The sequence below is a fragment of the Dromaius novaehollandiae genome, chromosome 2 (assembly GCF_036370855.1).
Source record: "Dromaius novaehollandiae isolate bDroNov1 chromosome 2, bDroNov1.hap1, whole genome shotgun sequence".
In the NCBI taxonomy this organism is placed as follows: Eukaryota; Metazoa; Chordata; class Aves; order Casuariiformes; family Dromaiidae; genus Dromaius; species Dromaius novaehollandiae.
In genome coordinates this window covers 22351294-22377972 of record NC_088099.1, presented here as the reverse complement: position 1 = coordinate 22377972, position 26679 = coordinate 22351294, and the positions used below count along the sequence as shown (strand labels likewise).

Sequence of the window (26679 nt, the reverse complement as noted above, 5' to 3'; positions counted from 1 at the left end):
TCTCTAATTTTTCCTCTTAATTTCTCTAGTGTCAGAAGTTCTTACAGGGGTGTTATATGCTCCCTTAATGTTGTTCAGAATATATGTAACTTTTATTTTATTTATGTAGTTTCCATAGTTTATTCTTCGTATATTGGATTAATCTAGTTTACATAAATATTACCCTAGATATAGGAAACGAATGAAATCAATTTTCTGCACAATAAAAATAATTCTTAGAAGATACAAAAAAAAGCTTCTTGTCTTTCTTGCCTTTCAAACCCAACATTTCACACATACCTAATGATGAAAGCCCCTCAATTCTAAACATAAAGAAAATAGCCAGAACATTACAATATTTAATCCTCCTATTAAATTACACTTTTTGTCCATGACTCCTGAACTCATGAAAATTCATGAAGGAATGACAGTTCATATTTGACCTCCTCTTCCCCAGAAATGGTTGAGTGGGGAGGTTGTGGGAGACTGGTTCAGAGACAATTGGCCTGCTGGGCAAGGGAACTTGCCAAAAAAGAAAGGGTCTCATTTTGTGGTTCGGTTTAAATTTAAGGCTTAGTTGTTACTCTGAGACTAGTAACATAGACTGAAAGTTGTGCAGCTTGTGAACTAAAAGAACGTGGATTAAACCAGAAGGAGCAGCCAAGTATTTGAATCGGAAAACGGCTGAAACTGTGCCAGCAGTTAAATATTCAGAGTTTTGAACCTACAGAGCAGCAGGCCGCAGGCAGGACTGCCAGACCATCCCAGGTCTCAGAAGACACAGGACCATCTCAGAAATTCTAACATTTTAACTGTGCTCTGTTACAGTCAGGGCTCATCTTTCTGGAAGACTCAAAGATTTTTGCTTACGACAGAAAAATTTTTCTTCAAAGCTGAAAGAAACAAGACTGTCCATCTAAAGGCCTGATTAAGCAGCCACATGGGGAAAAAGAAAAGGCTTTATGGAATGATATTAAAGTCTACGCTCTTTGTTCTGGCAGCATTCCCAGCCTCTGCTACTTGATTTCTGTAAATAGAAATGAACGAATGAAGAATGAATTTTGCCAGAAGCGTGTACAAGTTTGCCACTTGCTAGGCCTACTACCACGTTGGCAGGAAGGAAATGACTTTCCTGGGACTCTTGTTCTACTTTTGAAAGAACAGTGAAATTTGGTACTTCAGAAAGAAAGCCTTGAAAATTCACAAGACAATGCATAAAGAACTTCAGATCATACATACAGTAATATATGACAGAGTGTCTTGAGCTGAGGGAAATTTAGACCCTGGAGAAGAGCTAGCTGCAAAATTTCTAACAAAGGAAAGAAAAACATTCCCAATGCCATTAATCGTTAGAAGGCTACTCAATAGATGTTGGCTAAAGGTAACAAATTTCTTTTCCTGAAAGAGGGAAATAAATAAGTATGTTAGCATAGTGGATTGCCTGTCCAGTTACACTGACATGTTTCTATTTATACAGGCTATATCCAGGGGAAAAAAAGGCCTGTATTTGCAAGACAAGAGTTTCTAGAGTCTTCATTTCTAAAGATAGGCTTCCATTTATCTTCAAAAATTTTCCCAATACTTGCACAAAGCTTATTCCCTGAGGAACAATAAAGCATCCCTGACGGACATGTGAGCATTCTGGAAGTTTCATAGAACCTTCATTTGTCTATTGCAATTCAGTTGCTTTCTTATCTAAAATGTATGCCAATTCCATTATTTCTAAAGATTCAGGAACTTAAAATGAAAGATAGAAAAGAATACTAGTACTGGGCTCTGAAACGAAAAATCTAGTAACACAACCAGTAGTTGCATTTAATGTTGAATAGAGATTCAAGTTCTGATATCACTTAGACAAATGTTTAATTTACACAGGGTGAGTACCACGGATTTCATTTGAGACAGGTCTCAGTATATAAAAAGTAACCATAGAAACATTTTTCAGAATTTAGGGAAGTTATTGGAAACAATGTTTAAAATATTTCTCTTAAATATTTATATTTATTAGAAAACGTATTACAAAGTATTGGAATGTTTCCCAGTTTCAGTCTAAAAAAGCAAACCAAGATCATTAATAGGTCTGAAATTTATCACATGCATATGCATGGTTTCAAGAAGAAAGAAAAACTTGGAGCTGAATTTTATAAGAGCATCACTTAGCGAATTCTGAGTTTAGATAAACAGGTACTGCAAATTCTAATGTTAATGTATACTTATCTCCTACAGAACATAGTAACCATAGAAGCATAGATGCTTCGTTAATCTCTTCAAAATAGAATGCTGGGTTACTTGTGCAGTATTTCCCTTATATCAAGGTTAGCTTCTGTGGCATGAAATTACAAACCTAATTTAAATGAAATTGCAAGCATACGTTTCAGTGTAAAAGGTTGCACAAGATGAACAGTAAAGTAGCAACAAAAGGAAAAGCACGTGGTACCCTACAAAATCAAACGTTTTCCATGTGTTTGTGTTTGATAAAAAGTATCTAGCCTTCTTATTTGTGACAGATACAAGATGCTGTTGAGGGAATGCAGTATTCTTTTAGATCTCTATAGGAATGCTTTTATAAGGGGCCGAAGGTCAAGAATAGCCCAAATTGGTTTCCTGCTTGAGATGGAAAGACAATATGCTCCCAACACTTTGTTGCAGAAATTCTGGCTCAGCACTAAGGCACTTCATTACATGGTAGAGATGCTACTGCTTTCTGCAGTAAGGCAGTACCTCTTTTTTCATTTTGAAGAGTCTACAGAAGTGTTACTGTAAAAAGATATTTCCTAGAAACCATAATAGGAAAGAAGAAAGCCCAGTTTCCAAATAAATGTAAGAGTAGGTATTGAATGGTTGAAAATGTAAGGTGGCTGAACTGAATGTGGGACCGTTCACAGCTTTTAACACACAAAATAACAACTTCAAGATGCTATTGACTGATGTGATTCTTGGTTGCTGGGGTTACTCTGTGAGGAAAATAGATAGATATCTCTTTTCTTTTTAAATAGGAAATACATAGAGGATACCTAAGTCATGTCTTGAGCATGACAATCAGGTTCCCCTGTTTGGGGGAACAGGGCAATGGTTTTATTACAGGAAAGCAGTAGTCCTTATTTTTAAAGACTGAGACACAAAAGATAAATTTTTTTGAAAAAGTGTACTTTTCCTTTTCAGGCCATTTTGTGTGGGTAGAAGCTAACGACACCGCGTTATACAAAAGTGCTTATCTTAACAGCTCTATGTGTCATTGCTTTGGGAAGAATTGCCTTTTTCAATTTCATCACTCCATGGCAGAAGGCAGCATTCTCAAGGCAGTGCTGTATACTAATCAGGTAAGGCAAAACATGTTTTCATCTCCAAACTGTGAAGATATGGCAGCCCAGCTCTTACCAGCTGACTACAAGGAAAAATGCCTGGTAGTACATGCATGGCCCCCACATTTGGAGACCTCGAGTATCACATCCTGTAACTTTGTGTAGTTCCACTAATATATGCAATTGTAAAACCTGGGTATGTGCCATGTCAGCCATAAACTGTTTTGATGGGTGAATGTTCTACAATAAAAGTCCAAAGACAAACTGTGGCTACCACAGAATTAAATGGTTTGGTGATTTCAGGAGAAGAATCTATAGCAGTAGCTCTTCCAGCCTCCCTCTGTACTAGTAATGGGAAAACCAGTGGCAAGAAGGCTTAGACTATGCTTGTCCTCCATGGAGATGTGGAATAAAAGAAAATGGCTGGCTCAGTATGTCTGGAAAGCTCTTGCTTGGTCACCTGACTTGCTCTGCCCACTGTTTTAGAACAATAATTTTCTTGCTCTTCTACCTATTAGCAGATAAAATGAACATGTCAAACTGTAACACAAAGGCTGGTTCAGCAAGGATAACCATTTCCATTTCACTCACCTCACTTGTGCTGTGGACGCTTTCTGCTGTTAAAATGTCTGCTTCGAAAGTCTTGTTTAATAACTTAATATTAATGGTATTATACTGTTACTTAATGAAAGCAAGAACAGTACAGCTGGTCTCATTAAGTTAATGGCTCTTATATTTTGATGTTGGAATTAAATTCTTGTCACCCAACAGTACAGGTATTTAAAAAGACAGATCCATTTCATACTTTATTCTCAAAATGGGGATACAAACAAGACTGAGATAGAATACTATAAAAAGATCTAACTATAGGAACAGGTAATGGGAACACCTTATTTCTCTCCCACTACATCTTCAAGGATTCATGAAAAAGGCTTGTGCTCATTTTTCATTTCTAAAAAGGGAATAGCTCTATTCTTCTGTGCTGCATTACTGTGTCAGCAAATTGTAACCTGATCAGCATTCTGGTCAGATGCAGGCAGATCTGTGCCATAATGCTTGCCAATAGATTCCCTGGTATGCCACCTATGGCAATCTTGAGACAGGGTAGGAATATGAATTTTGATGGCTTGACCTAAATAGGATCAGTGGATCCTATTTAATGGTCATCTTTCACTGAAAATAGAACAGAAGATACAAGCCCCAAAAGTGAGAAGACTGACAGTTGAATTACCACAGTATTGGAGGGATAAATTGAATTAATAGATAAATAACTCTATAGATATGCATTAGAAGTACTTTTTTGGGCAGTATTGGTTCAGTCTGCGCTGTTTCCACAGGTTCTTTTATCCCTTTGTTTTAGTTATTGAATTTCTCCTTCAGTCAAAAGAGTATTTATTGCATGAAGGCTTTTTTGGATCTGCTATGAGCCTGCATCATACTGCAAAATATGGAAGAAAACCCTTCAGAAACATAAGCCTCTGCTGGAAGGTTCAAAACCAAAAGCTCCCAGACTTGTATTTTAGAGTTTTTTTAGCCTAAATGAAGGAGAACTGAACTTACGCATATTTTGTTACTGAACAAAATGCTTATCTATGAAAATCAAATGACTCTTCAAAACTGGCCCCGTACTGAGCAACAGAAGCAGGAGGAAATGTTAATGACTCTGACTTTGGAGGACAAGGGAGCTGCCATCCTGGAGGCTGTCAGTCAAAATAACCTGTCAATTACATCATTTATAATGGTTACTAGAACCTCTCATTTCCGAATAATTTGTGCTATAGCCTAATACTGAAAAGCCTGACACAGAAACTGGGTTGCATTTAGCAGTCTTGCTCAGCATGGTTCTCAGAGGACAAGCACTAGAGACGTTCCAAAGATGTCCTTAGCCTGGCTCACTCTTTTAGCACAGAAGCGATAGATGAGTGAACGTATTTTTCTAACCTATGCGTTATGATATCAGTTGGAGGATGACGCAGAGAATTTAAATTGCTCTTGTGTATGGTGTGGGGTAGAAAAAATGTACAATTTTTGTCAATGGTATTCTGTTGCTGACTTGCATTTAACTTGCAGTCCATGATAGTCTGCATGTCTTTTTCTGTGTTACTGCTGGTCTAGTCAAGCTGCGCTTCGTTTAATACCCTTGCATTGAATTTTACTTTTGTAACTATGATACTCTGTCTTTGAACTTTGTTATTGATTTCAAACTGTTTTATATACATCAAGATAATTTTAAATTCTAATTCAAAGTGGTTATGATTCCTCCCAACTTAGTGTTATCCACATTTTTTTAAATTTTATTTTCCATTTCACCATCCAAACAGTTAATGAGCACAATGAATTGTATCAAATCCTGGAGTAGACCTATGCAGAGCCTTATTGAACATATTCTTTCAGTTTCATAGAAAAATACTGACAGCCACTCTTTAAATATTTGCATACCTATCTCTGTGCCCGTTTGTATGCCGCTTTTACAGTAATTTAGTGTGTGCTAAATTTCCCCAATTTGCTCAAAGAATGTCCTATGAGATTATGTTAAAAGCCTTACCACAGTCAAGTCACTTCTACTTTTTCAAAGCTGTTTACTGTGTCAGAAAGAAACAGATTACACTGGCTGAATGTGACTTGCTCCTGATCAGAAGCACTTAAAATTGGTTTCTCACTTTCTAATTCTCTAGCTGCTTACAAGATTATTGTTAACAATTTGTTCCAGTGTCTTGTGAGCTGCCAGCTTTCAGTTGATTGGGCTATAATTGCATAGTCTGTATTTTTCCCTTAACCATAATATATATCCTTCTTTGTTCTCTCAGTTCTCCAGTTTCCCACACATTCTCCTCAGGTTCTCAAAGTTAATTATTAATAATAAGATATTCTTTCAGTTATGTACCCTTAACTTAAAATTTCCTGATTTTCTTTCAGTTTCGGTGTTTGTGGCCTATGCATTTGTTAAATTGTTCTTCTAATCTGGCCTGTGTTTGCATTCACAGTTGGCAGTATTAACTTAACTGTCTTGAACATCTGATTAACGTTAAACTTTTCTGTGAAAACTGAAACCAAAGAAGGTTTTGTTGACCTCAGTCTATCACGTGCCCTTTATTATTTGCTCATTCCTCCCATTAAGTAATGGGCTTATACTTTTTCCTTCTATCTTCTTCTTAATCTTTATATCTCATGTGGATTGCAAAAGACTGAAATACAGAATAAAAGATAACTTGAACCTATGCTTCTATGTGCAAGCATATTTGTACCCTAAGGCACTAACATTTCTGTAAGTGTTCAGCAACACTTCCAAAACTATGCAAGTATACTGCTCTGCAGAAAAAGTGAAAAGTGATCCATTAATCATTGTGGGAGAAGAAATAAGCATTTGTTCCAAATTACTTGCTGCAATGAAAGAAGCAGGAACAAAATGATGAGTGCAGTTGCACAACAGTATGCAAATGTACCTGCAGAGAAACGTTAAATAATAAATTCTGTATTTTATAAATGGAGTTTAGAAAAAGTTGTGGTTGTCTCTTCCACCCTTCAGATTTGAGAAGCATATTGTAATAAACATTGCAAGAAGAAAAAAACGCATCTCACAACTCTTGCCCACTTTAGCCTGACAAAAAATTGTTCTTAGTTGGTATTATATTACAATAAACAGAATAGAGTCGTGATATTTTAATAATACCATGCTCTCCTGCATCACCCAAATAAATCTCCGGGGAAAGTACTGAAAAAGCAATACATTGAGCCTTCTAAAAGAAGACTACAGAAGTAAGGAATGTGTTAAAGGAACAAGAGGAATTAACCCATTTCTACCAGAGCAATGAAAGAAACCAACAAGCAGAATGAATTCTACAGAGAAAACGCTGTTAGGAGGGGAAAAATGGTATTATTGGCTCACTAGACCTGTATAAAATCAGAGGGTACAACAGACAATTTAAAAAGTTGCTGCAGCTGAGACATTTACTGCTTTCAATGTAAGATAGAGCCCTAGAAAGCGTGGATACTGGCAAGTGGACAGAAAACTCAGTTTACCCCTGCAAGCTGTTTTTATTAAAATAAGTTGAGAAGAAAGTTGCCATGGGGGATGGGTACCTAAAGAAGTTAATTGCGTGCCAATAGAATTATATAGTATCCAGATACATCCAATGAAACAAACAGTAAATGTATACTATCCCTAAAAGATATGCAATTGTGTTTGGAGGGTGTGTGTACGTGTGTGTGGGAATGTGTGTGTGCCCAGTCATATTAACAAAAGCATATCGAAAAGAGTTATTTTAGTGCTAACCACAGGCTATGGTTTTAGTCTGGTTGCTAGCACATAATCCTCTTCTGTGTCTTATATGTAGCTATTGTGGGCTACTATCACCAGTAGGTATGCTTCGGAAGCTGAACTATTCAGCAGAATGGAGCAAGTTTTATGCAAAATGAAGCATTCTTAACTTTGAAAGATTTTGCTGAATAACTGTCACATGAACAACTAAAGAAATGCATCTTATACAGATGAGGAAGCTCACGGCTGACTTATTTCTGCAATCATGTGTGCGATGTGGCTTATCCAAGTCTGCTCATTTACATCATTTAGTGCTCGGAATTGGGGCATTGGCTTGGCCCAGTCTTGTTGTTTTCCGAAACTGATCTTTGAGCACTTGCTCAATAGAGACTTAGTCTTTTAGCTTTGCAAATATGTCATAATAGTTGAAGCCTTGATAGTAAAGGATGGTAAATTATCAGCTATTAGTCACTAGTCATATCAGTATTGCTCTACTCGGTCAGATCTCTTGGTCTATAAAATAGTGGATGGCATCTTGTACCTTTTTTTGTATTGCAAGACAGGAAAAAAAATAACTGTCCTCCTCTGTAGCATTGATAACATTTCGTTTACTTCTTGTATCCTCGTCTGTTCATCTCCTGTAAGGTAAACATCTTAATCCTTTCAATTTCTCTCCATACCAGAAACTTTCAATTTCTGTTATCCTGCTTCATATCTTTTTCTAAACCACCTCCAATTCTGTAATATCCTGTGTGAAAAGATTTTACCAATACTTTACATAGTGTCATAAAAGAGGTCTCACTATTAATTCACGTAAGGGTAAGTCTGTTGGGAGATGTTTCTTATGTTAAAGTTTCTTCCTTTTTTTTTCTGTCTTGTTGGTTTTACTGAATACTGGAGCTGATTCTTGAAAGGGTTTTATTTAGGGAAGGAAGTTCATATTGCTACATTTCTTTTCTTTAAATTGACCTCTGCACTGTCCACTTATGATTGTCACCAGAAACAGAATGATCATGAGCTTGTTTTCATCAGATTATTGAATCAAACGGGTGCAGAGTGCTTGCATAAAGTGTGCTCTAGCGTATTCAGCACTCTTGCTGTTATTCTCAGGAGCTGGAGTGAAAATGGGGATTGAAGTAGTTCAGAACATGACTAGGACTTGGGTAATACTCTCTGTCTGCTTGTTTTATAGATTAATGAAAAATTTTTCAGCACAGTTTATTGGGTAATTTTGACAAACCCAAAATTGAATTCGAAGTAAGAAAACTAAATCTGCTGATAACACAACTTAATGTACTTCATTAGCTATAAAAAAGAAATGAATATTGAGAGAGCCAGGGCTGTTTTCATTAATGTCTCTGGAATTTTTGCCCTCAGTTTCAATGAAGCTCCATATATTTTTGGAAATGTCTTGCTAAGTCTCACAGAAACAAGGCTTAATCACTTTAGTTCTACCAAGGTGCCTCCTGATAATTATATGATTAATCTGCTCAATCACAGTAAATGTCTTGTTTCCTCCTCTTTCCTGTAGAGTCTAATGCAAAGATTGCAAATGAATATGTGAAGTTGTATTTCCTCTTATAGAGTGACTAGGTATATGGTGGTGGTCTGGCTAGCAATGAAAAGATCAAGTATAAAAAGTGGTGTTTATAATTTACACGGAGACAAAAATTAGCATCATAACATCGTATTCTACATTCCACAGGAAGAATATATCTTGTGGGAAACCAACATAATGACTAACAAAGAATGGGTCAAAGTGGACATACAGATACCAGAAGGGCTAGAAAAATTAAAGGTATGAACAAAAAAGGCAAGTGCTTGATTTTTTGAACACGATTCACCTTATTGTTTATAAAGCTTCTAGGGAACTTAGAAACTTATTAAAATTATATGTATTCTGAAAGGTTTGCTGGTTTCAAGTACTTCAATGTGAGTAAAGCTCTAGTTATAGCTCAACAAAAACAGTCTACCTGTTCACATCCTTAGCTTTAATAACAAGCAGGAAAAGGTATATGTGTCTCCCCATACTTTGGTTACAGTCATCTGAGTCCATCTCCGTTACTACCAGCACATTGTAATATTAATGCCATTAAATAGGATGATGTGAATGATGTATGTGTGCTTTCAGTGGAATGACATAAACCAGTAATTGTGGGAGAGAATCTTCCCCTTGAATTCTTAGGTGGAGAGAAGAATGCGAATTTGTAACTACTTAGTTCTTTATTTTGTAAATTTCTATTTTAAGTAATTTTACATTTATGTTTTTTTCATAATTCCATAAAGAAGCTAGATGTTCTGTATCAACAGTCAGCTGAAAAAGTAACCTCTGTGAAAGGACAAAAATTAAGCTCATTACAGGTATTGACATTTCTGACATGAATTAGAATGAATGCATTTCAGCAAGGTAGTAGATTGCAAGTACCTATTATGTCCCATCTCTTGTGATGTGACTAAAATAAATAAACAACAGGGTGCTGAAGGTTCCATTAAAAAATACCAAAATTGAGCTTTCTTGTACAAAGACAGTATGTATCACTCGGGTTTGGGGAAGGAAGGATGCTATCTTTAACTACATGACTATGTAATATTTTCACCACAGCATTCTGCCATTTGAACTAGTAGAGAATTGATAGCATCTGTCATTTTGAAGAAATTGCCACTAGTGGAAGATAATGACATATATCATCCTCATTTCTTAGAGAGCAAACACCTCAAGATTTCACTCCAACCTGATTTCCAGGCTTTGGGGAGCATGTTAGTGACTTCTGCTTTTGCCTTGAACCATGTCTGTTCTAGTTTCCCTCCGTTTTGCCTGAAGCTCTTGTCCAACTCCCCTTTCCTTTAGCTATGTCTTTCATCTCCTGCACAATTACTTTCTGAGATTCCTGTCTCCTGCTCTGACCATATCCCTCCTGTCAAATACCATAGCTCTGTTTTTGATTTGTGCCTCTAAACCCTGCTCTTGTCTCTCAGTCCTCAGTAGCATTCCCATCTTCATCTTTCTCATGAATCTAAGCCTGCTTCCTCCTCTTTGCTACTTTAGCTCAGGCAAAAGAAACCTGGAGTGTGCAAGTGGGGTAGCCTCCTTGCTTTCAGACCTAGAAATGCTGGGATCTACAACGGCTGGGAGCCATTGGACATGTTCCTCCAAAATCCCGCTGCTTTAAAACTACTCGTGGAAAATCCAGTCAGTGTGAGGGAACTGGGGGAAATGCTCCTTGAATCTCTATGCCTGTGTCAATAGTGGCAAAAAAAACAGGGCCAGGGCACAGCCCCAAGGACTGGCAGGTGATAACTCATATAATTAAAGCATTAGCGTGGTCCCTAGCGAGGTTTTGACTCAAGGAAACTGGCTGTTTCCCAGACAGTGCCTGGAACAGTTCAAGGGTTAACAGTGGGCAGGGACCATTTCCAGTTGGTGGTCTGGATGCAGTCACCTTATCTTAAGAGATGAAAGAGTGATTAGTTGTTGAGCTATGCTGTGCCAGCTGGTGCCCAGGGAGAGTGCTCAGCCCATTTTATTCACCTGTATGACTGTAACCTAACATTTTTCTTTCACTATCTGCAAAATGAGATTTCGAAGGGACTTTGAAGTAGATTCAAGATCATCTTCCCAGGTTCCTTATGTCACTAAATTTTAAGTCCTTCCTCTAAAGCATAGAGCCATTATATGGTTATGAGATTTAGTGTTTTAGTTTATGATAGGCTTTCGCTTAATTTCACTCTTAGAACTTGTTGAACCGTTTTAGCAGAAAATTTTCAAAAAATTCAACCTGAGGTAGGCGTACAAAATTTTAGCTTCCAATTTTAAATTTGGCATTATTCTAAAAGCTTCATCACAGAAAGTTCCCAGTGCATTCCCAGGGCTTTACTAGTTTGTGGAACAAAAAATCATTTTCTTTCTGTTGTTTGTTAATGCAAATATTTTAACTGTAACAACCCACAGCTTACGTTTAAAGGAGCAATTCAGAGCAGAGCAGGTTTTATCTGTCTGAATAACATCCAGCTGATGGACACTATGCCACTGGAGTTACCAGATTTCTGGTCCTCAGACGAATTCAGCTGCACCGATGGCCAGGCTATCGAACCAGGGTCAGCCTGCGACTCCCACCCAGACTGTTCTGATGGAAGCGATGAGGCTCCAGCAGCTTGCTGTAAGTAAATCGTGTTGCTTTAGGAAGACATGGTACTGAATGGTATTCCGAAACCTAACCAGATGTATCCAAGAAATGGCTCAAAAATTTACAATTATTATTTAGACAGCTTTGTTTCTGGACTTTAATAATGTACAGATTCATGACGATGATCATAGCGTATTCTACTGTCATGCATTTTTCTTCTTTCCACTTCTTTCTATTTCTGTCTTTCTGGCCTTAGCAATATGTTTTGGGTCCAGATGCTGATTTTTTAAGTGTCTGCAGAAACACAAAGTTTTGAATATTTTTGGCTAAATACATTCCTTACATATAATGTTTATAACCTATACTTCCCTAATTTTGAGAGAGACTGAAATCTGCCTTGGGATTTGTTGTTTGAATACTTCTCTAATTTGGACTGTCTATGAGGTAATGTGAGAAAATGCATTTGGTGATATAATATTTATATGATGATATATTTCCCTCATAAATTTGTTTTAAAGTAATAATGTAGTGACAGCTATAGTTCAGGAGTTATATCTCAGCCATGCTATTTTTATTTGAAGGTTGCTCAGAATCATGCCTTCAACTGTGCAATAAACAGGAAAAAAAATTAAAATTACTGGAAGATGTCTGTAATATTTCTGAAGTCTTTTAGAACTCCCCATGAAAGTAATTTTAGAACTGCTGTGGCTTCTAAAATGAATATTATATGGCACACATCTGTTTGTGTATTTGTCTGTGACAGCAGCACTCTGAGCCTTAAGTGTACACTGCAGATAAAAACCGTACACATACTTCAGATACTGGTAATGATATACATTGCTGCTGGGAGGTGCAAATAAAAATTTTGTGTGCAAAGTAGCAGGATGGAGAATGCTGATAATTTTTTTTTAAAAAAGTTCCTTGAGAAAACTTCAGGAACTCTTTTTGACTATGAGGTATTTTTACCTTGCAGTCTGAACCTTTAATCCTTTCAGTCACTTAAACAGTTATGCAGGAGCCATCTCTGAAACAGGTAATATAAGCAAACATTGAAACAGCATTTTAAATGGAAAGATTTGTACTGCTTTACCTCTGGGTGGAATCTAAACCAATGTTAACATCTATAAGATTTTCCTGTTTGAGATGTGTTTTTCATTTTCATAGGACTTGACTCTATGCTGCTAACTCTGTGTGTTTGCTGGCAGGAGTATGGAGAGTTCTCATATGCTTTAGGAAGAGGAATGGAGAGAAAGTGAATAGTACTTTATACACCGGATTTTATTTTTCAGTGATTTAGGGTTCCAACTGAAAAAATAGTGCTGAATATTGACTGGGAATTTAGAAGAATAATTTTGAGATTTAAAAAAGGGATGAAAATTAGTTGTCCTAGTCAAGGAGTAGCTCTTACTACGCGAAGTGAAAATAAAAATAATTGTAAACACTTGCAGGTAATTGTTTTGCTATTATATTTGGCACACAATCTATTACACTTTCTCATTTTATTTTCACTTCTGTGCCTCAGACACTGGACATCATCATTCTGCAACTGAAAGAGAAGTGAGTAGCCTAGATATGTACTCAGAATTATAGTGTAAAAGCAAGAACTTGGTGGAGCTCACTTTTGGGAATATTGCTTCCTTCATGCTCATGTGGAAAAGTCAGAAAAACTGGAAAGTAGGCAGAAGACAGATCACAAAGCAAGAGTTAGAATAGCCTGGAAGTGCCAGGGCTGTGTTTCATGGCACCACCAAAATTAGGGTGTTGTGGCATGGACTAACAGGAGTCCCAGTGTGTGCAAAACTCTCTTTGATTTCACTGCTTAGCATTCCACTCTCTGCTGCGGTTGACTTTGGTTTACTGTGTGGCACTGATTCTCAACCGATTCTAGTATATTTTAATGTAAACGAAATACCACACTCAGTTTAACCTGACACATAGGGATTATGTACTTCACTATGTTGAAGGACTCTCAGATTAAAGATGGATCATCTTGTTAGATCAGGGAACAAAGGTATGTCAGTCCTCTCAAAAAGGGGCGAAAACTTGCTTTTCTAAAATGTAAGTGGCTCATAGCAGTTTATACGCTACCCTGATGACTGCTGGCTGAGATGATAAAGGGAAAAATAAGTATATTTAAAATAATAGTGATTGTTTTTAAAATTGGTCCATTTTAATGGCTGATAGTGTCTTGGATACCTCATAGACTCCTTTCCTGAAAAGATAACTCTAAGGGTGGAGTTTGGCTCTTCAGCAGTTTGGTCTGCTTAGAAAATTCATCTTTCTGAGAGTTTCTGCAGAGAACAAAAGAGACCTAAAGTACAAACTGTCCTTTACTTGTGTCATTTGTTCAACCTTTCCTCCCACAACATACATTTTCCACCTGATCTTGAAATTGTCCTCCATGATATTTTGAGTGCACTGTATTTTTTCACATTAATTTCAAGTAAAAATTCCTATCTGGTAGAGTAGTGCATATTTTGGCCTATATTCTTGAATGTATTTTGGCATCTATCTTTGGACACATCCTCAGTAGTTTTCTTTGATGAACTCCTCTCATGATACAGAGCTGGCAGATCTCCATACTGAACAAAAACACAGGCAGGCAGCTGTTACCTAGCGATGTGAAGGATCTTCCTGTTCTTTGAGGATTTTCTTTGCCTCATTAAAACAGGAAGGAAAAACAATGTTTTTCTTCATTCACGTAAACTTGACATGAATGGTCCTATAAAAACGCAATTTATTACAAGAACAAATAGGTATGTTTTAGAATGCTTCTCTAACTTTCTCTTTAGTCTCTGCACATTTATGTGTGTATATATAAAAATTTAAGCATATAAGAATTTAAAGTCTTTGAAACATAAGGAACTTTTATTGAAAACATGCATAACTGCTTACTTGAGTAGTTCCATAGAAATCAGTGGATCCAATGAAGTGAGCAGATTATTAAATTAATGTTTTTACTATTAAATTCTACATTTTTATTACATCTTATTTGACATCACTTATTTGAGATTGCTTCTAAATTTCTTAATTCACAATGAAGGCTAATAAATGATCAAATCCTAGTTAATTTATTCAAAATGGAGAAAATGAAATACAGGTCTTAGATCATTTGAAGGATAAAGAATCCCTTTCATGCTGATGTTTCTTTTTTTCTCATCTAACATAAAGGAACTTTTTCACTAAATGGCATGCCAAATGATGAAAACATCAAGCTTTATGCTTATCATTATTTATACATAACATGCATAATACATATAATAAGCATTTCAAATGAATCACTAACTAGGATTCCTAGCTCCTTGGCAAGAAATATAGGAAGCACTTGCTGTTTTCAAGTGATATCACATTTGTAGTATTCTTTCTGGAAACTACCTGCTCATCAGCATTCATGGAGATGCAAAATGATTTTGGGGTGCGACATCTTACAGCTGTTTCTGAAAGAGCATCACCTTCCTCTTATTAAGTCTAATTAGAAGCTTCCTTAAAACACCTGTCTTCAGTTTAACTCTTCTGTTTTCCTTCTGCACCTCCAATAATAGATCAGATTTTTTTAGGCCTACCTAAGGTTTGTATCATTATGAATAGAAAGTATGTTGAACCAAGGAAATTTGAATAATTTTAAAAATATGTTCCTTTTACTACTGTATGGGGATTTACAGCTGTAAATTCTTGAACACTTCTGCAACAGATGAACATATATACGGATCATTTTGTTACCATTCAAGTTTAAAGTAGCATTTTTCTTACTCTGAGTCATTTGTTTTAGCACATGTTTATACATTTCCTGTGTCACATTAATTTTTGGGGATTGCCGGTATCTCTCCATCAATCTTGTATGTACACATGGAGAAAATGAAGCTACATCCATATTTATTTTCATGGACTTCTTCATTGCTGCTCAACACTGTGTAGCAGCACCTTTGTGTTTCACTCATAGTTTTGACAAAGATTGAGGGTATTTTTTTGTTTGTTTGTTTTTTCAATTTTTATTCACAGATGGTATGGCAATAGTAATGTGGATTTACTTATAGCGTAAGAACAGGTTGGCAAGACATCAACCTCTTTCAGGGTTCCTAAAACATTTACTAGAATATATGCACTTTAAAAGATCTTAAACTATGTTTAGTTAATTCAGCCATAGCTCAGTGGTTCAAAAGGTGGAAGATTAGCAGCCTCATAATAAAGAAAACTCTTTGGGTACAGAATTCCAGCCTCTTTCTTAAGGAGTCTATTTTGATGAAATGAAACAACATCTTGGAGGTTTTCTGGAGGACCCATTGACTCAAGCAAGATTACTCTCTGCAGACCCAGTGTTGACATGAGATTCTCTTAAAACCGTCAGTCTCTTAACCCTAAGGAATGCAAGTGAGTAGTTCCAGAAGGAGATGAGGTCAGCTCACCTAAAATATCAGGGTATTATGAGATATCTGTCTAGTGACCTATGACATAAAGAAATTCAGGCTAGGTGACCCAGGACCATTTGTGATCTTTCTGCATGAATCCGTTAATAAAGTCTAGGTAAATAGTAATCTATTAATGAAAAAAATAGTCTCCGCAAACTGTTAGGGAATGTGCACTGACAGTGAGTAAAAAGGTATATGCATGAAACTTCCATTTCTCAGAATGATATTAAACTCTAGCTGGAAATGCTGAAATATTAACAGCAAAGTAATCATGTTGTAGCGCTTTGTTAATCACTGATGGTTTGTACTCAAAATTCCAGAGGAACCTGGATGCTGCCATCACGAGGGCAGCATCCCAATTAATTCAGTGCCAGGACTCAGAGAAGCAACAACCTGATGGAGAGAAGAGCTGTGTGTTTTCAGTTGTGTTCACTTGATCAAGCTGTCAGAGTAGGATTAAAAAGCATCATCCAGTTGCAAGCTAGCAAAGTTGAAGTAACGTTAATTGGCTGGTAACTCAGCTGAGCTGACAGTACTCCTCTGTTTTTCCCCATAAGGATCAAAAGGAGCTGTATAGGTAGAATAAGCTAGACGTAGAAAACATTTCCTGCTAACCTTCTAGTGCTCTTGGAGTATATGCTTTGTTTGCTGGTTAGTTAAGAAAATGTGGCAGATTGGTTCACACTGATGATTTATAGTTTTAGTGAACACTTATTTCTTGAAATTGAAAGATGAGTTTGGGGAATGTTTTTCTCCTGGTTACATCCCACTGTCATTGTTTGCAGAACTGGTATAACAATTGTTTGACTAGTTGAGAAATGTTGATACACCCACAAGAAAAAATAGATTATATTTCAAATTTGGTTTGTTATTAAAAGGAAAGCAAGTGGTTGTCTTTCTTTTAATTTCCTTTCTCTTTTGCTGAACTACAAATAGATGCATGTCCGAAAATGAGGATTCATTAGTTTTGCTTTCAGAATGTGGAATATCTTTCTGCAGTTTGAATCCAGTGAAATATTCGCAGGAAGTAAATAACATAAGCCATGATGGTAAGAGATGCAATGTGAAGGAACATAATATACCCAGAATATGCTTTCCCATCTGTGTAACTTACATAGCTAAAGTACAACTCTCCAGAAAATATAAATTGTGTTGTCACTTATTTTCTAGCCGTGAATGGTGATGCATTCCCTATAATCACTTGAAGGTCCAAATAAAAATATTGAAAAGGGCTATTTATAATGAAAATCATGCACTGTTTTGACAGGAAAGGAATTTATTAATGTTTAAGCAGTGAAAAATATGCTGAGAAATTGTCTCACTTGGATTTGAGTGTCAAGTGTAGACTTTTTTCAAATTTGATTAAACATTTGCAAGCACCCCTTAGCTTTTAGAATCAAGAAGGGATAAAATTAAAGTCAAGCTGTTAACTCAGGCAATTGGATTTCACTTGCATTTACAGCCGATCTGTTTCCTAACATATTAATACTTTGTTAAATTTTTGTTTATTAACATGAAGTATTTCATTTCCATATTAATTTCCATAAACTACTTATGGTAGAAGAGTTGGAATTGGTAAGTGTCCTTTGCTCAGTGTCTTGGCATCATGATTGGATGTTTCTACAGAGTTTGTCATTTTAAAAATGCAGGTGCGGCAAAAAAAAGAAAAAAAGAAAGAAGCATCTAAAATTTGTTGCTGGCATTATTGCATATACTTAACTAGAGCTGGAATTTGTTTTCTTCAGAAAACAACACCATGAGTGTTCTTTGTGCCTTTATAGTTGTGTTCAGACTCAATTAGGAATAGAAAAAGTGATTGCGTTAAATACTTTCAGTTTGGGTCGTGTCTTTTTTGTGTGTGCCTGTATCTCTCCACTGCATGTGCCTTCAAACAAATAGACCACTTTATACATTTTCTTCTAAATCCGAAGTGTTAGAAAAAGCTGGCTTGGTATTATCCCTGGAAGAAGAAAAGGAGCAGGGTTTCTCGGATACGGAACTCCGGATTTGATGTTGTAACATGGAGACTTACCTATTGTCTTCTTTCCTACTGTGTTGAGGAACAAAACAAAAGGAATGCATATTAACATTTTTGTTACAAATGAAGAATTATCCCAAGAATATACCAATGCTATCTTGTCTTAACAAACGGCAGGTCTCAAAGTTTGGATATCCGCTCTGTGAAAAGGGGAAGAATAAATAATTTAAAAGCATTTTCGTTGTTTTGAAAACCATTACCTTTACAAAAGCAAGACACAGTAACTTCACTGATGCTTCTGACTTTAAGTTAAAGTGAATTTTCATTAAGATTTCCAAAGACTCAAGACTGACACAAAAGCCAGCTATGGGCAAATTTGAAGTTCTTTGCACAAAGCATGAACTCTTTAGAATTTGGCCATTAAAGTTGTCATTTTTGTTTTTAAAATGTGGGATACCTTTTTACAGTCTGACTTCAGTAAAATCTTTATGTGGACTTTCACTCTAGCTTTTAGTTTGAAACAGTGGATGCAAGGAACTTTATATATATATATGTATATAAAGCCTGAGAAAGTTACCCATAAAATGAATTTACAGCTGAATATTTAATTTTAGGTGCTATTAAACTCAACTGAAAACATGGAATTCATAAGACATTGCCAGCTCTGTCTACAATTCATAATAATGGCTATGTACTCTATCAGCATAAAGTATCTTTTTTGGCATTCTGTTCTCATTCTGTTCTAATCTGTCTCTTTTGGGTGTTGTGGGGTGATTTTTGATTGCTTGCCATTGGACAGCCAGGGAGTACCTTTTATCAGAGAGCAAATACTGTGCAAGGCTAAAAATCAAAGATACTTGACAACAATGAGATCTTTTGAAGTTTTGGAAAGAAACAACGTCATTGTTTCAATGTCAAAGCTCCCACTACAGCAAATTCTAAATGTACCCATACGTTTTATTCAGGAGTTGCCTGATGTTGAGGATGTTTATCAAAAAGTTGAAATTCTTACCTGAATGGTAGAAATGGAATGGCAGTATGGGTGGAGGTATTATCTTACTTGCTGACTATTGCTGAATGTGTTTGCTCTTCTTAACATAATATAATTATGTATGTTAGTGCAGATGTATTCCAAGTCTTTCTCATCCTCAGCGTCCAACTGGATAAAAATAAAGTGAATCTTCAATCTTCATCTTGCACTTTTCAGTAATCTGACAAGGTAGCCATAATGTGTATTATTAAAGACCAGATGTTTAAAGAATATTTTAGATCAACGTGGGGCACAGAGAGTTAAGATCATAAGTGAGGTCCATTCATGGTACATGCCCTTCAGGCTTCACCCTTATTGTTAATCTAGAGCAGTTTTCCTGCAAAGCTTTTTGGTGGTTTCGGTAATATAAATTTTGATGGCGTCAACTACAGTGGGTTATTTTCATTATAATTTCAGGTTTCAGCAGCATGAAACAAACACTTCACAGTTGACTTAAGAACCAGCCCACAGCTTCAGCATATTTTCAAAAACTAACTAGTCTTCAGAGTAAGAAATTCTATATATCAGTTTGGAAGCACATTTTCAGTTGTCGCCATCTCCACAGAGATTAAGGGAGCCTTGTGCAAGACTTTTTGCAGTAGGCCAGTGTTGTGGGAGTCGTCATTATCTCACTGTGGTGTGGGCAAAGTTTTCCCTCATTATGTGCTTTGGTCTCCATTATGTGAACACAGGGATGTCAGTGCCTCTGTACGACCATAAAGTGCTCATATCTACTCATGGTATAATCCAAATGATCTAGTTTTCATTGTCAGGTAAGAGAGGTAGGGATGATGTTAATCCAGTGCTCTTACGTAAAAGAATTTGGAGCCATTTCCTGGCAAAATAATGATGCTGAAAAATTGTACTATTGGCTGTCAATGTAAAAGATGGTTATTTCAAACTTCCCCTCTCCTGATGACTGACGAGGACAATGATGTGCTTTAGCCTTTAGCACATCCTTGCTCCTTTGCCTAGTTTATTAGTATATAATTTTAAATATAGTTTAATTGGTCAGCTTTTCACTATGCTCCAGTGAAAAACTGTTAACCTGGCACTGAGACAAATTAGATGACAACAGATCTGATGTCATCAGCGTATGAAAGGTGCTGTTATTCATATGGCCATAATAACTTTTCTGGTGGTTCTAAGTACAGACATTAAAAAAAAAAAAAAAAAAAGAGAGAGAAAGAGAGAGAGAGAGAGGAAGCGAGACAGTAAGATACATTATCAATCTATAAAATATGAATTAATCATTAGTGCCATCTTGATTTCTCTTTCAGATTTAAACAGTTATTTTAACTTCGGCTTGAGGTTTTCCTTCTAAGAACAGGCTTTTGATGTGTTAGTGTGTAACAGAGTGAGTTTCTTATATCTATGCGTCACTTATTGATGTTTTTTGGATATTACTATGCAATTTCTTCAGTCACCTTCTTATGCAGAAGGCCTTTGGCAGGGTTTGAGGAGGCCAGAGGAAAGAGATGTTTAAGCAAAGAATGTTTGCTCTTTTGTGTCACACTGGTTATATAAAGACTGCTTAGCCAAGTACAGTGCCTAGATATTGTATTTAATTAGTGTACAATGGAACAGCTTAGACTTGGATATCAATTTGCATATTCTACCTTAATGTATTACCAATTGAAGTCTAATTAACAAGATAACTTGTCAAAAGCAAACGCATTCTGTAATTAAATAAGTTAAATAAGTTTCATATTTAACTAATATACAGCACTAAATAGGAAACAGCATACTCCATTGAATTTTAATGTTATATAGTGAATCTAGTTAAGAGATACTGATATTGTAATTTATTTAATACCTTGGGATTTAATGGCTCAAATAACCTCTTTATAACAGGAAGAACATTATTACAGAATATAACTACTGTGGTGCTCCAGCAAAGCTGTATTTCATTTTGTATTTGTAAAATCTGAAAATTGTAGTAATACATATAAGCATGTCTGAGGCTGATATAATGGGATAAATGTGCCATAAAGTCTGGAAACTGCCATGTACACTTCCAAAATAATTTTTACAACTGTAGTAAGTGACCCAAAGAATTAAGTGCAGAACTTTGTGAAGCTGTTCTGGACTAGGAAATAAAATTCACACAGATTATAATATTTTATTATCAAAATAGTTAATTTAGCTCAAGAAATGAAAAAGCATGTTAGAGTGTTATACAATTTATGTCAGTCTAATCTGTATCTACTGAGAAAATCTGATTGCAGTTGAGTGGCATTTTACATGGCAAAAAAATTTCCAGAAATCCTAAGTAAATAATAAATTTAAATCCCATTTCAAAAATAACTTAAATATAAGCTTAATTCATCTTTACTTTCAATGTGTTTAAAGCACTAGATACATTTGAGTTTTTACTCTACATTCATCAGCTTTCCAGTAAAATTCATCTTTTAAAAATATATAACTTCAAATTCATAATCTATTGTGAGCCTATCTACAAGTCTCATCTTTACTCAGGATACAGCTGGTTCTTTTACAGTTCTGAGTTTGATGACTAAGAATGGAAGGGCCTGCTTGATCTGTTACATGTATTTAAAAAATTTTTCCTAGCTGAGCAATACAGATTTCAGTGAAACATACCGGTGATTCTTTGATAAAACTCCTTTTACATCCAAATACAAAATGTCAACAGTTTTGGCATTAAATTGTTGCATCAAACCCAACTTAATGATCTCTTATTGTTGTTCTTCTCACAATAGCTAATTATACTATGTGTAATTTTGAGACTGACTTCTGTGGATGGAAGACACTAAGTACAGCTGATGCTCAGTGGAATATAATGAAAGGACAGGCTCCCCTTGATACAAGACTCCCTGACAGAGACCATACAACTAATACTAGCCATGGTGAGATTTTTTTTTAATTATTTTTCTCCTTCTATGGTGAGTGTTCATACTTGTAAAAGGATATCAGACTGATGAATTTAGATTAAAAATTTATACCACATAATATATAACAAAGGTAACATATTATAGAGAGCTAGTCTTTCAGCCCTGCTCTTTCTTAGATTTCACCTTTGTGATTTGGTTACTGTGCCTTTGCAACCATCACTTTTTGCTGGGACATCAATGAGGTGTGAGATTCGATGCCGCTTTCAGTTTTCTCAGATACTGCCCATTGATCTGACATAGCCAAATTTGTGTATACTATAAACACCTTCGTATCACTCAGAAGCCATTCTTGAAAATATACTTGGATGAAATTTTCACTGCAGCTTTTTGCAGAGTGCAGGTAAATTTATCAATTTCGTCCAGGACAAATAGAGTAAGTGTAATTCCACCATGAGCCCATAATGCCCAAATACGCTATGGATTTAATTTATTAAAATGTATTTATTATGCGGCTTCCAGTGCAGATTAGATGGCTTTAAAATCTAGGTTACAGTCCAATATCACTTTGAGTGGGACAAGGATCAGAACAAGAATTTTCAAAATGGTATATATGATGTCACAACCAGACCTCATATGCTTACATTAAAGGAATGTGAAATATAACCATTGCACCACAAGCATCCACAGATAAAGGAATTCCAGGATTAAAATTTGCCTGAGTAAACATAGAGGAGTTCGAGTATGTGTATGCATGCTATATCTCAATGACAACTGCATGATCATATACCATCTTTTCCACTGGTCTCCAAGCAGTGAAGTGCACCAAATAGTTGCTGCTCACCTTCTGAGTAACTATTTGATATTTCATATTATTGTCACTCTAGAGTCAATGGCACTGGGTCTGCCTTACCGCTTTCCCTTCAAACTGCATTCCCTTAGTAAAGAACTAACAGTCTCAGCTTCCAAATACTTACAGCTCTGGAGAAGGGCCCTATGATATGCCTTTCCCACATTGATTATTCTAGGTCCTGAAGAGGTCCTTGAAGGCTACCTGAAGAACCATCTGCTATACTTATTAAAAAGCACATTAAATTAGCCCAGACTGGTCTATACGCTTCTGCACTTAAGCTGCTTTGGTACCTGAAGAAACTAATTTCAAATTAGATTCATATCTCTATACGTACAGAGTTATAGTCTGCAGGTTGAAGCATCTACCTCAAGCAGATCTGTAAGTAACAGTACAGCGCAACCCTCCCAACGCTAGTAATGATGCACCCCCCCCACACACATAAGTTGGTGCAAAGGTCTTTCAGAGGTAGTTTTGTACCTGTCTGTCACTGTGCCTTATGTCAACCACATCACAGCTTTTAAATCCCCTTATGCTAGTTACCCTCTTTATGGAATGGGAAGGAGGTTCTTTCAGCAAGTTTTTGCCAACATTAAATCAGGGATATGGTCCTTCAGGTTGCAGTAGTTGCTTGTAATACTGCAGAGTGTTCATATCTCTTCTCTCCTGGGGAGGACAGCAGCAAAATCTGAATAATGAAGATCCTAACAAGGCTATTGTAGAGCTTCAGCTGCAAATTAAAAGAGTATCTCCTTTGAAGTACCCTTGCATTCCAACGACGGGAGCTGCCCTTGCACTGCGAGTGCAGCATGCCTGTTTGTACAAGAAGCTGTAACGGTCACCTCTTTGTGCCAGTCTTGTTAAATCTATGTCATTATTCACTCAGGGCTGGACCTAAGCCTCTGCTTCATTACATATCCATGGGAAATAAATGGCTAAGGAGTATGGCTGTGGCAGCACAATAGCTGATTTTCCAAGATGCAAGGCAATAAGTATAATATCAATGTGCAAACAAGACTGAGTCTTTAGTGTTGTTTTGCATAGAGTTTCATGAAAAAGTCTCAGTATTCAGTGAAAGCAGCACTGATGGCATTCAAAATATGCTGCTTTAGGGCCCCTTGAAGATGTTTATCCTTTCCTACCTTTGTCTGAAGCACATCTGCTGTAGTTCAAATCCAAAGGCAGTTCATTTGCCAAAGTTCAGATTAGATCTTTAATTAAGCTTTCATCCACACTAGCACAGACAACAATGTCAAGCCTGTGGACCCATGAGAAAATACAGCTTTTTCCATTGGCTCCCATGATTTGCAACATTGTTAGCATGCTTAAAATCAGTTGTGCTGCACTGAGAGTGAATACTGTACCTTAAAGTAAATTAATTTTAATTCTAAATTCTGCTCATGATGCTATTTAAGCTAATTAGAACGTGTCTTTCAGGGATACCAGCTGAGGTCTGTGTTGTTTGATCTCCTGGGCGCTCTGTGTTCCAGCTCCAACCACGACTGCGCTGGGAGCAGAGAGGCAGGGAATGCAGGGGAGATGGGGGGTCGCATTCATGCTTGAAGGACTGAGGTCTTAACGCTTTTGCCTGAAGAGGGCACATGAAGGAATGCATCCAGTGGAATACATTCTGCATAGTAAAGCCCTTGCAGAAACAGCATTTGAACTTGTTTTGCAGTGCTCTGTATTTATTTCCTCAGCTTTAAGTGCTTGCGGGCACCATGACAGGATAGCTTTAGCAATTGCTACCCAAGTTGCCGAGCTTCTGTTTTTTCCTTCCCCTTCTTTCCTCATCTCTGGGCTCAGAGCATGGTAATTTTACTGGGGAGGAAGAGCAGGAGCATTTAGCAACTCTATTTTGTCTTTTACCTAGATAGATACTGGTTGTCACAGCCTATTACAACATCCTCCTAGAGAGGATCAGCTGAACCTACCGAGGTTGAACTGACAGGAACGCTGTTCCATGTGTTTAGGTGTATGAATGAGGTCCGTGTGCCTGAGGAGGCCTTTAAGGGAGAGTTAATTTTCTCAGGTGACTGTTTGCCACTGGACTTATTTCTCTGAATTTGCTTACAGGAGCATACATTTACTTTGGTGGATCACAACAGAGGAACACTGAGATGGCCGTGTCTCACTTGGGGAGCCCTTTCTTCATCAAGCTGTCCCCTGGGCTTTCCTCTTGTCAGGTAACTGTTTGATATTAACTGTCCTCACTTTCATAAGCTATCAGTCACCTGATGTCCATATACGGTGCTCTTCTTGCTATAAGAGTTGTTTACAGGCAAACTGGATCCATTTCAACAATGGCGGAAGGAGTTCCAGACTGACTCTGTGGGTGCAGGGAGCTGCAGCAGGCTTTTTACTGCCTTACCTTTGTTTCTGATTATTATTCAGTTTAAATCATCCGCAAGGTGACTCAGCATTTAATGCTATACGTCAGTTTTTTGTATGCTGGGAAAAACATAGCTGAACAACAATATTAGGGCCAGACACACTCACAGTCAAATCGTCCTGACTTACGAGCAAGAGCTGGCAAAGAATCACTCTGCCACCTGTGAGCAGGAAATACTTTTACCTCAAACATCCATAACAGTAGATCTGTTGTTTGAAGTTATTATCCAGATTAGTGACTGGAGAGAATTACCTACCATGCTCCAAACACATAGGAAATTTTAATTGATGGTTTGAGGAGGCTGTTTTTTAAAAGCTAGTCAAGGCAGTGCTCGAGAGTTTACCTCAAATTGCTTTTCTGTCAAATGTCTTGTGGCTCTGCCGAGGAACACAGGAGCAGCAGGATGGTGGTTGATCTGACAAACTAGAAAGCTACCAGAAAAAAATGGATCAAGGAGTGCTAAGCAATAGAAAAGCCTTAGATGAAAAACAGCAAGACTGTTTTTTGACTAATGTTGCAATTTTCAACAAAATTCACAGATTTAAAATAGAACTTAAATAAATCTCCCCTGGTGTAAGAGAAAGAGAGAGAGAGATACACACACACATATGTATATATGCACAGACACACACACTCACAGAACATTTTTAATTGAATTTTTGTTTATCTTTTTTGCCCACTGAATAAAGTGAATGGATATTGTAGAATTTTGGTATCTTTCTTTCCTTTTCCTGAGTCTTTTTTAGTTTTCTACTCTGTAGCTTTTCAAAACCTCCTCCATACTGGAGAGAACCTAAGATACGTACTTGTGCTTTGTTTTGATTTTGCCGCTGTATAATGCTTCCTGATTTATGAAGTCATGGAGAAGAAAAGAAAAAACAGAGAAAGCTTCGCAAAATCATTTTCTTGTGTTCAGTGGTAAACAGATGCTTTGAAGAAAACAAATACCAAAATTTAGACTGGTTGCCTAATTTTTGAAAATCAGTATAGACTAGAAACTGTGGTCTCACTTAGGAAAATCTTGTTTAAAAATAAAAATACCAGAAAACAATGTCAGCATGTAAGAACCAAAACCAATAGCAGAATTTTTTTTAGCAGGACATGGGCTTCTCAGGCCCTTATTAGTGTAGTAGTATCAGACCTGAAGCAAGTGTTGGCTTAAATGAATCTGTTTTATTTGAAATTGTACCTGACTAGGACTGTGCATGTCAGTGAATTACTAGCTCTGTCAGCTGAATGGCTGTAACTTCCAGCTGAGCAGTGGAAGCCTTTTAAGCAACTGAAAGGCAACTGCTTGCTGTCATTCTCAGTTCTTCATCTTTGCATTTCGTCACAGCATTGTAAAGAAACAGAAACAAAGCAGATACCCATGTCATGGCCATTTTCCCCATTGAGGGTAAAATAAGAAGCTCTGCAAATTTCAGGAAAGATTGCTACTGCAGGAGACACAGAAGGCATTGCATGGTCCCATTCAGAGCTGTGCCAGATGCTAATGTTCAGTAAGGCTCTAG

The 26679-nt window shown here is 36.8% G+C and overlaps 1 protein-coding gene across 3 annotated transcripts in view; it reads left to right on the top strand.

Annotated features, from left to right (window-relative positions):
- The window catches only part of MALRD1 (MAM and LDL receptor class A domain containing 1), a 286556-nt gene that overhangs the window by 17016 nt on the left and 242861 nt on the right, over window positions 1–26679 (top strand). For all 3 annotated transcript variants that reach the window (XR_010387580.1, XM_064505959.1, XM_064505958.1), the window contains exons 7-11: window positions 3142–3299; window positions 9245–9337; window positions 11489–11696; window positions 21798–21944; window positions 24853–24962. Coding sequence is in view for 2 of the 3 variants with exons in the window: in XM_064505959.1 (XP_064362029.1) it covers window positions 3142–3299; window positions 9245–9337; window positions 11489–11696; window positions 21798–21944; window positions 24853–24962 (716 nt within the window). In the remaining variant the exon portion in view is untranslated. The remainder of the gene's footprint in view (window positions 1–3141; window positions 3300–9244; window positions 9338–11488; window positions 11697–21797; window positions 21945–24852; window positions 24963–26679) is intronic.